This window comes from Phycodurus eques, chromosome 11 (genome assembly GCF_024500275.1).
Source record: "Phycodurus eques isolate BA_2022a chromosome 11, UOR_Pequ_1.1, whole genome shotgun sequence".
Taxonomy (NCBI): Eukaryota; Metazoa; Chordata; class Actinopteri; order Syngnathiformes; family Syngnathidae; genus Phycodurus; species Phycodurus eques.
Window position 1 is genome coordinate 9,335,986 of NC_084535.1, and position 10,485 is coordinate 9,346,470.

Here is a 10,485-nt window from a genome sequence, read left to right on the forward strand (position 1 = left end):
ATTACACCAGAGCAATGCATGCGACTAGTTTCTCCATACAGCAGGCGTCTTGAAGGCTTTTGTACAAAATATTAAATCAATAACAGTGTCATTTCACATTATTACACACAACTTCATTTCTGATCTTATTTTTTGTTCTTTCTTTGTATGTATGGATTACTTGGGTTGTTCCCAACATCTGGTGGAATTTTCATGTCAATAGCATCTTTGCAAATATATTGAATGAGAAAAATGGTGACGTGTATATATATATATATATATATATATATATATATATATATATATACATACTGCTGAAAATTCACCTATGTTTGACGTGTTGGTGAGTGTTAATGTCAAGCCCTGCTTATATTCGGTGCTCACTAACACAGGTTCAGACAGATTTATAAACAATATTTGAGACAAATAGGTTCAGAAAAGTTCTGTTCATAGAAAATATCTTAGATCTTTGAGTTCAGCTGAAGAAAAACAAGAGCAAAAACAAAAGTGTTGTGTTTAAGTTTTTCTTCGGTATATAAAGATGGTGTCCTGTACACACACAAATGGTGTCCTGTACACACACATTCTTGCCAGTATAAAAGAAATAAATCCATCCATTTTCTGACCCGCTTCTCCTCACTAGGATTCAAGGGCGTGCTGGAGCCTATCCCAGCTATCATCGGGCAGGACGCGGGGTACACTCTGAACAGGTTGCCAGCCAATCGCAGGGCACATAGAAACAAACAACCATTCGCACTCACAGTCATGCCTACGGGCAATTTAGAGTCTCCAATTCATGCATGTTTTTGGGATGTGGGAGGAAACCGGAGTGCCCGGAGAAAACCCACGCAGGCACGGGGAGAACATGCAAACTCCACACAGGCGGGGCCAGGCATTGAACCCGGGTCCTCAGAACTGTGAGGCTGACGCTCTAACCAGTCGACCACCGTGCCGCCTAAAAGAAATAAATCTTTGCAAAAAGAAGTTTTGCACAAGACAAAAAAACCAAAATGTAAGGCAGGGTGTGCCTAATAAATTGGTGAGCGCAGTGCATACTCCAGCTTCCTCTGCGGGATACTTCCCACATCCTGACGTCAGGCCAACGTGTGTTCTTTTCTTCCCGTGCTGCCTCGCACCCAGACGCAGTCACACAGCAGCTCTTCAGAGGTAAGTTACACTCTACGATACTGCTACTACATAGGAATGATGAAGTGCAATATGTCACTTTAACTGCGTGTGGAAGGAGAAGCTACTGTATGGACGCTTGTCACTGCATTCCTCTAAGAGTGTTATGTAATTTTCTTATGCTGATAGAGGCGTCACATTGAAACACTTCAGCTGCCGTGGATGCTGGCTTCGCATGTGGCTCTTTAATTCCAGTGTATACAGCCTTAACATAACACCCTCTCTGACCCGTTAAAGTGATTCTAGAGCTGCGTGGACTACGCACAGTCAACATCCAGTTACAAGCTGTGGGGGTTTTACGGTCTTGTGGCCCAAAAAAAAAAAAAAAAAAAGCATAAAAATGTTCCACTCGTGGGTTTCTTGTTGACATAAACGGAGGATGCGTTGATGTTGAATCTCCTCAAATATGAAGAGTCGTCATCTGTGTGCATGAGCTCATGCCTGTGGAAGTGTGATGTGATCCTCCTCCAACCTGATGTGGCCTCGCCATGCAATTCTATAAATCTCAGAGGAACATCCAACCCATATATGCTCATCATGTATAGTCATTCTTGTATTAGTATGCCGGCGCAATCGTACACTCCCCTCCAAAAGTTTTGAAACAGTGAGCTAATTGTTTCATTCCTGCTACAGACTGAAAATATTTGGGTTTGACAAAAAAGTTTACGATAGTTGTTGCATTGCAAGTTTCAGGTCGCTTCCTAATTGGCTACTGTTCCATTTCACGTCATAATCACGAAGTCAGTGGCTTGGCCCAACTCAAGTGTTACTGTTTCACCACACACAAAATGATTTGGGGTGGTAATTGTTGAACCATTTACGATTGTCGACCCTGACCATTTTCCGAGCACATTGAGGAGATAAATAAATCCGTTTTAACACATCCCAAAACCTCAGGATAATCTTTAGAGACATCCGATAACCGGTCCTTTGCCGTCTTTGTGAAAATGCTCTTATTCGGCACGATTATCTGTGTGTTTGTAGCACACTTTTTATTTCAACACATTTTGCATGTGAGCAAAAGTATGGGAACACGTGAGTGATAGGTGTGTCCTAGTACTGTACATTGATTATTCTCTGCTCAGTTTCAGATTTGGGATTTTGCTAGATACGCAAGCAACATGAAAAGCAGAGAGCCGTCTATGGGTGAAAAACGTCAGTCAATGGAGCAATAGCAGCAACTATTACATTCAAGTTAATTGTATGTGTTTGCTACAGTTTACTGTTTCAACAACATCATATGGACAAAAGTGTTCTCTTTTCAGAGGAGACATGCATTTCTCACCATTTAAAACAGTCTGGGACATGCTTTCATCCAAATAATCCAAGGATCCAGAATTGCAGCAAACTTTACAAGCCTTATTTTTTGTCTCGTTGAAATTAGCCATTTTGAGGGGGTGGCCCTGAATGCGCCCGTTTTTTCATGCGATCAGAAAGTACAGTGCTGCCCTTGAGATGCAAGACATCGTTCAGCCGATATTAGCAGTTGAAGTTTACTGTCAAACGAAACATAAAACAAAGAGAACTACACTTTGTGTATTTCAACACCCACATAGCTTTGCCTTAGGAAAGTCTGCCGAAAAATAATGCCAAACACCACAGACAGGCTAACAATTAGTATAGGTGTTGCAGTGTAATAACCCTTTAAGCGACACATATTTGAAGACAAACGGTGGAACAAAACATGTAGACAGACAACATAACTACACTCACATGCTTATATTCTTTATCCTCTGCGATAAACAACTAATATTTACTGCAGATTACTGAAACGTTGTGACAGTCTCCACTGCCTATGACTGTAGCTTCAGATTCAGATTTGGGCTACATTTATATTAGTTAGAGGTGTAATCAACATGCAAACCCAAAAATGCTGGGTGAAAAACAAGCAATTGAGAAGCTGAGAGAAGATGGAAAATCAGAACCATTGAGCAAACATTAGTCAAAAACAATACTGTACAACCATCTGGAATGTTATAATCATGCTCGTCATATTCATGTTTTCATGTCAAACCCACCTGCAGAAATAAAGGAATCAGTCTCATTCTTCCAATATTTTGGCAGGGCAGTGCAATTTGATGAAAACAAAATGACACCACTGCACTGTTGTGTTTTGTTTACGACCGAGTGAACTGTATTTAGATATGCTGACGAGACGGCAACATCTTGCAGGCTGTGATTTCTTTCATTGTGAGATTGTAAAAGGCAATGTAAACAACTGCAATCATAATATTTGTGTAGTTCCAAATAAGCGCTTCAAACACCAAGGGAAAAACATTGTAGACGACAAGAATGTGAAGTCTACAGAGGATGTGGAAGGGGAAAAAAAAAAAAAAATTCTAAAAGACACTGTGTTCTGGTTTGAGTTCATCCAAGGCCAGAGCAGGAATGCAGTGGTCAAGTGTGCCTGTGTGCTTTTGCCAAAATGGATGCGGCAAAGCAGCCAAACCAGGAAATTTAAGACTTTTTACAAAGACTCTGAACTGGAGTTCCCCCCAGAAAGAAGTCTATAGCCAGCTGTAATTATTTTTAATGTGTAGTTCAATGCGGGGTGACAAGTGTAAGAGTACTTGCTACTACAGTGTACACTCAATAAAAAAGAAATGATGATACCTCAAAATGCACGTCAGCTAATATAGTTTGCACTTTAAAACAAATATGATTTTTCTTCATAAAGAAATAAGCTTTTTCTATTGTTTCTTGTCAACAAAAAATAAAATATAAATAATAATACAAGCCAGGTAATACTTTTGTATTTCTAAATGAAAAATAAAACATTTCCCAAGTAAACAAAATAGTATTTGCTCTATTATCCACAGATACTGTGGCACTATTACATAAAACATCATATTAGTTTTTTTTTTTTTTAAAAAGAAAAAATATTGTTAAGTATATTGCATAATTTGTCATGCAACGTCATATAACCAACCTACATATTCCAGTGGATATTTTTATGTAGCATCTAAAAATAATATAAAAATAACAAAATCAAATTAGTTTTCTACTACTAAGGGTGCATTTCTTGTACATTATCTTAACACATTGTAGAATAGCAGAACCCCGCCCCCAGCATTTTGCCACAAAAAAAACATTTATTAAAAAAAATAATGTTTCATTATCTTGTAAAATCGAATCTATGCCAAGGTGGGGTGGATGACAAAACACAAGCTTACAGCTTTCAAAATTCAGCATTTTCCCCCCACAAAAATGTTTATATACTTTATGTATATCTACATTAGTATATTGCTGTTTAATGCATGAAATGTCATGCAAAATCATACAACTAATCTATGCTAGGATATATTTTATACATAAACATATTAAGATTTCCCCCTAGTGAATGAAATCGTCAGTTTTCTACTATTTTTTTTTTGAAGGACGTAGTTTTCTTACAATATCCTAAAACTCGACTATGTGTGTAATATGTGAAATCTGTATTTTACTTAGAAAATATTTATATACTAAAAGATATCTAAAATATAAATATAAAATATTTAAAAATGGAGATTCTTCATACAATGCCCCATACAAGCATACGAAAAACAGGTGTTTAGTGTTTTTCGAAAACACACGCTACCAAAATTGGCCAACATGCTGTAATACAAATGAAATATTTCATAAAAAGAAGCAAACCGAATAAATGTGTACATTTTCCCACTCACAACAGGGCAAGATTTGTGTATGTAAGCCTACGAAATTCTATTGCAAAGAGCCTTTCCACCGTTTTTGGTGTCAAGCTGAGAAATAAGAAAATCCCAGTGTCTGTATAGTCAATTACCTATTTATTATACTCTTTTTATTAATTGTTAGAGTTGATGAGGTCAACAGGTGTCCATGTCGCTCCCCAGAAGGGGTTTAAGCCCGCCGTGTTCTAGAAACCGAGACGGAGCACAGTTAGTGGTGCAGGACCCGATTAAGTCCAGATGTGTCACTTTTTGGCAACGAAGCCTTTTAATGACTGAGAGATGCGCTCATGTGTTAAGCATCCAATGTACGAACCCCAAATTACTGGAAAATATCGTCAGAAAGGCAGTCAAAGCATTAGGAACGCTCCCAACTGGGGTGATCACATCGCGAGGATATTGAGTTGTTGTTGGGTTTTTCCCCCCCCACCCCCCCTTTCTTCAAAGCAGCCTGACTTAAGTCATGGCAAGTCATTAATTTGATTTGTTTACAGCTGGAAACATTTGCTCATCAACAAACCGGCGCATGTGTTACCATTTAAATAGCACTTCACCACAACCTCCATATTAGAATGCAATCAGAAGATAACAAAAAGGGTTCAAAAATAACGAAAAAGTGGGAAACCCAAATTACAAGTAATGACAGTAACCTGCCACCATTAAACTGGAATGAATTGTATGCCTGCTGCTGTTTATTTAAATTCTTTTTTTTTTTACCTCTGAATTCTACACATAAAATGCGATGACAATATGAATTAAGTTTTGTTTTAAATGTTTGCAATATTTTTCTCTTTGTTGATGCCCCAATGCCAGCATTTATAATGCTTTTTTAATATGATGCCACAAGCTGGGCACACATATCTTTGGGCAGTTTGTCCCATTTTTGCAGCAAAATGTGATTGAGGGTTAACACCGCCTCGTACACTGCTAGGCCAATGGCGATTATGGATTTCATTACCATGACAACCGGTGGCGGAGCTAGGGCGTTGTGACTAGGCGAGCAGCTTCTACTGGTGGAAGCGAAGTGTGTGTGTGTGTGTGTGTGTGCTGGGCAATAAAAGCATTTCACATTTAACATTTCTTCAATTATATACTTGAGTGCCTTGAGGTACGAGTGACCCAACTTAGTTTTTCTAAATACAATCGGATTGGTTAGTTTTTATTTTATTTATTTATTTTTTGCTTTGACATGCGAGCAAAATTTTGAGATATGAGGGCTTGATGGTTGCGGTGAAGTCACTTTCCATCAAGCAGCAGTTTGACAGATAGTGAGCAATTCGTCCAAAAGAAGCTTCAAACTGCTTAATGCCACTTCAAGTTGAAGTTTACTGTCAGACAAAACATAAAAGACAGTGAATTATTACCCTTTGTGTATTTCAGACCACCACAGAGCTTTGCATTAAGAACTTCCACTTAGCTTAAAAAAAACACACACACAGGAAAATGCCATAAACAGGCTAACGAATAGCACCGTTGTCTGTGTTTAAAGCAACGGATATTTGAACAGACAGACAATATCACAATACTCACAGGCCTATTTTCTTTATCCTCTGTGGAAAATGATAAATATTGCAGCAGCCTACTGTGCTTAGTTGTGACAATCTCTATGAATTCTCAGAAGCTAGGGGCTGGACTGCCAATAGCCAAAATCTATGGATAGTTGATGCCCACTGTAATTGTATTGAACCCCAAAAATTCTTGATAAGCTGGGATAAACCCACACTAAATGCTTTTGGGTTGTTTTAAAGGTCACCCAAGGCTTTTAGGCAGTGGTCCATGTTTTCAACGTGCCAACGGCGCAAAACCAAACAAAAATCCCAATGAAAACAGATGCTATGGTGCTCCAAGTGATCCATCCTTACTTTACAGTATTTCATCATTTCCGGAGTTCCACCGCGTCCACACTAATCTAGACTTTTCGAGTTCAACGCGCACTTGCAGCTGTTCTTGTCAGCACGAACACAATTCAAAGCTCAGTCATACACTTTTTCTTTTTTTTTTTTTTTTTTACTTCTTGTGCCATCTGTTGTCATTAGTTTGAGACGTGGAAGGATATTTTCCTTTCAACAAAAGATGCTGCCAGTACTTTTGTAGATGAGAGAGGAGTGGGCCATATACACAGGAGTGGGCCTTATATTTTCTTTAAAATGTATTAAGTTGTAACACATAAGAATACATACAGAAAGTGTGAGCAAGCGTCTTAGCGACAGGCTAGTAATTGGGCGAAGTCGCTGCACTTTGGCTAACCTTTTTTTTTTTTTTTTTTTTTTTTTCGCAACGTTCCACACACATATGAGTAGAACATTTGACCAGATAACCCCAGTGGTCACAATATGATGAATAGAAAAACAGATGCATAAAATGTATTTTCTATCTGTCATCACAGCCACACGTCCACAATGGCTAATCAAAAGACACATCCAGTCCTCAATAATGCGTGATATCTCAATTGCATTACATATTTTAAATAGGCGTTGCCTCTGAAAAGGAACTGTTACAACTAAAATGGAAAAGCAATCTGTTAACAGTATGTTTTTAAACCAAAAATATACATATAATAATAATAATTATTATTATGTACAACAGCGTTACAATACTATAATTTTATCCATTTTTAAGAACTGAAAATAGTCATTTAGAATTTGTAGCATTCGGTCTCATTTACTGAAATCAAAAGCTATTTCAGTCAAAAACATCTGAACAGGTTAAGTTACATATTAACACAGGAGCCCTCATTTGAGAGCAGCTTCACAATTCTCACATCCATTGAATTTGTTTTTTTTGTACTTAAGAGTTTCCGCTTCAGCAGTTATTTGGCGAATGTATGATGTGATGTTAGCTAGATAGCTATGCCTACACCACAAAAATGCGTCTTCCCTTCGGCTATTCAGCTGGCGTGGCTGCTTTAGAGCACCTGTGAGTGCTCGCACGTCACGGCGAGAAGGCAAAAGAGTGGGCGGGGCGGGCCAAATTCAGACCTGACAGCTAGCGTGTGGACAAAGGGCTTTGCGCTGGCATAGCATGAAAAGTCCTTGTGACAAGCACTAGGCTATATTTTTGCGGCTCAAACTAGCATTCATTTTTCCAGGTCATACTATTGGTACTTGACTGACGGTTGACAGTTGAGTCAGCGGACCAATTGTTCCCTCATCTTGTTTCAGGAATCAGTCCGCACGAATAGCAGCCAAGATGGTCACCGAGCCCCGCCCCCGTTAGAGATGGCCTCCCTGGGCCCTCCGGCGCCTCTCCTGTGCTTCCTGCTGTGGGTGTCGGTGGCGCCCCAGCGCTCCGAAATGTGTCTGGCGTACGTGACGCACGACAGTTTCTTCTACTACTCGTGCAGCCAGGAGCCGCACGCGTGCAGTGCGGCGTCACTGGCAGCCTGCCGCTGCAGGAGCATCCCGCTGTCAACTCTGCAGCCCCCTTTGGCGACGCCCTACTCCTCGTCAGTGTTCCGCATGCGCCGCCTGACCGTGTGGTACACGTCGCCCTGGAACACCGCCCGCCTGCTCAACAACTCAGAGGTGCACCACCTCACCCTGATGGACTGCAGCGGCGGACCCACGCCCTCTCTGGAGGGACACTTCACAGTGCAGCACCTGGAGCAACTGAGCATTATCGACTTCCCGCAAATGACCCAAACCAAGATGGAGTCCGAGAGCGACAACGACCTCCATTTTGACGTCGACAGGTGGAAGTGGCGGGCCGCGTCCCAAGTGCAGGACATCTTCCTGGGCCGTGAGTTGGGGGCGGCGTTCCACGAGCAGGCCCGGCTTGGCGTTATCCACGGTTCGGTGCTGCGGGGCGGCGCGGCGGGCGTCAAGGTGTACACGGTGCAGACGCATATCGACAGCGATGGCACGCTGCCATTCCCTGACCTGCGGCTGCCCAAACTGCCGGTAACGTCCGTCATCTACGTCAGCTTCGTGTACAGGAGGGAGCAGCACGAGGACTGAACTCACACAATGCAACTACCACACCATAACTGTAACATACTGACATAATAAACACTCATGAAGCAACACCTAAGAATCCTACTCATTATGCATTGTCCAAGCAAGAATCCTGTTGATTTTCAAGGATCTCTAACCACAGGTGTTGCAGATGAGCAATAATTACTAATCAATAATTTTGGAATAAGTATAGGCCCCGGTGCTGTCAGCGAGCACAAAGTCAGATATCACAAATAGGTACAAGTTCACAATTTTCAAGCATTCTTGAAAGACCAAGGATATTCTTTCAAGTACTGAGCAAGAACTCTATTGATTTCGAAATATATCAATATAACACCAGGGGTTATTGCTAGCAAAAGAGAAAAATGTACATGTTCCTTCTACTTAAACCTGAAGCCATCTTCAGACCAATGACTCTTTATTTATTCACTTTAGTTATTTTTAGCATAGTTTATTTATATACTGTATGTATGTATTAATTTAGTTATATTTGTTTCTTTATTTACTCAATATTAATTTGTTTCTTTATTTACTCAACAATTAAAAAAATAAAATACAATCATAATTACATTTAAAAATATTTTATTAATTTTGGCTAAATACTGTAAATTGGTTACTTAAGATGAAATTCATTCAAAAAAATAGGAATAATATTATTGATTAAATAATGTATTTTACATAAATATTGACCTTTAACATTTTACGAATGACTTCCTTCCCTCCTCCGAGTTCGACTGTTGCTTGATGCAACGTGTCAGAAACCTCAAAGCACCACTAGGTGGCAGCAGAGCCGCGTGAGCTTCAAGCAGGCCTGAACACACAAGGTCAGCACGGTCAACCTCGTGGTTAAGCGTGTGTGTTGCACAGTGCTGATGTTGAGGGTTTGAATCTCGGCCCTTGCTGTGTGGAGCTTGCGCACCGTTCATATGTGGGTTTTCTCCAGGTTCTTGGGCTTTCTCCCACATTAGCTAAATACGCAGGTTAGGTTCATCGAGGAGTAAATTGTCCGGGTGCGAATGTGACTGCGAATGGTCCGTTTGTCTATGTGCCCTGGCATCTACTAGCAACCAGTCTAGGGTGTAGGTGCCCCACTCCTCAATCCAAATCAGCTGGGATAAACTGTGACGCGCTACGTGGAATTGCACGCACCTGCTGCCCGAGACGCGCACATTATTAGCATGACAAACGTGCTAAACGTGCTCGCTGATGCCGCCTGTTGATCTTGCACCTGACAGGTTCAACCAATCCACATTTGCGTAAGTGTTCATATGCGACACAATTGCAAGTTGACTTTATGAACGCTCATTACGGCCGCAGATGTAAATCGGCACAGATTTGCCCGTCTCGCGGCCACTAAAACGGGTTTATCATCAGACGTTATTGTTCGGCGGCCTCCTTGCGGGCGACGCGGCCATGTTGGTCTTTTGAAAAGGGCAAATCAGCCATAATTCAGTTTATAAACGGCGGCGGGCGAGGAGGAGGGGGGGGGGCGAGGAGAGAGAAATGCCTGCATGAATATTCACGAGGGCCTCAAACTGCCGCGGCCGGTGATTCATTAGGCATATGTAAATATCACTCACTTTAATTGCCCCTAAACCGACTCAACATAATGTTACCATTAGCAAATTATTACTTATTTGTGATCCTAAACGCTGCACAGAGACCAAGCCATTGCAATTGCAATG

General features: G+C 40.8%; 1 protein-coding gene across 1 annotated transcript; it reads left to right on the top strand.

Moving 5' to 3' along the window:
• The first annotated feature begins 1,109 nt into the window (after window positions 1-1,109).
• Window positions 1,110-9,244, top strand: si:ch73-52p7.1 (uncharacterized protein LOC100321084 homolog). Its single transcript, XM_061690353.1, has 2 exons — window positions 1,110-1,146; window positions 8,009-9,244. Exon 2 carries the CDS (start codon window positions 8,066-8,068, stop codon window positions 8,801-8,803), a length of 738 nt encoding a protein of 245 aa, XP_061546337.1. The 5' UTR covers window positions 1,110-1,146; window positions 8,009-8,065; the 3' UTR covers window positions 8,804-9,244.
• Window positions 9,245-10,485: the final 1,241 nt, after the last annotated feature.

Bases quoted from the DNA above. Each gene is read 5' to 3' on its own strand.
- si:ch73-52p7.1 (XM_061690353.1), top strand. From the start codon at position 8,066: ATGGCCTCCCTGGGCCCTCCGGCGCCTCTCCTGTGCTTCCTGCTGTGG.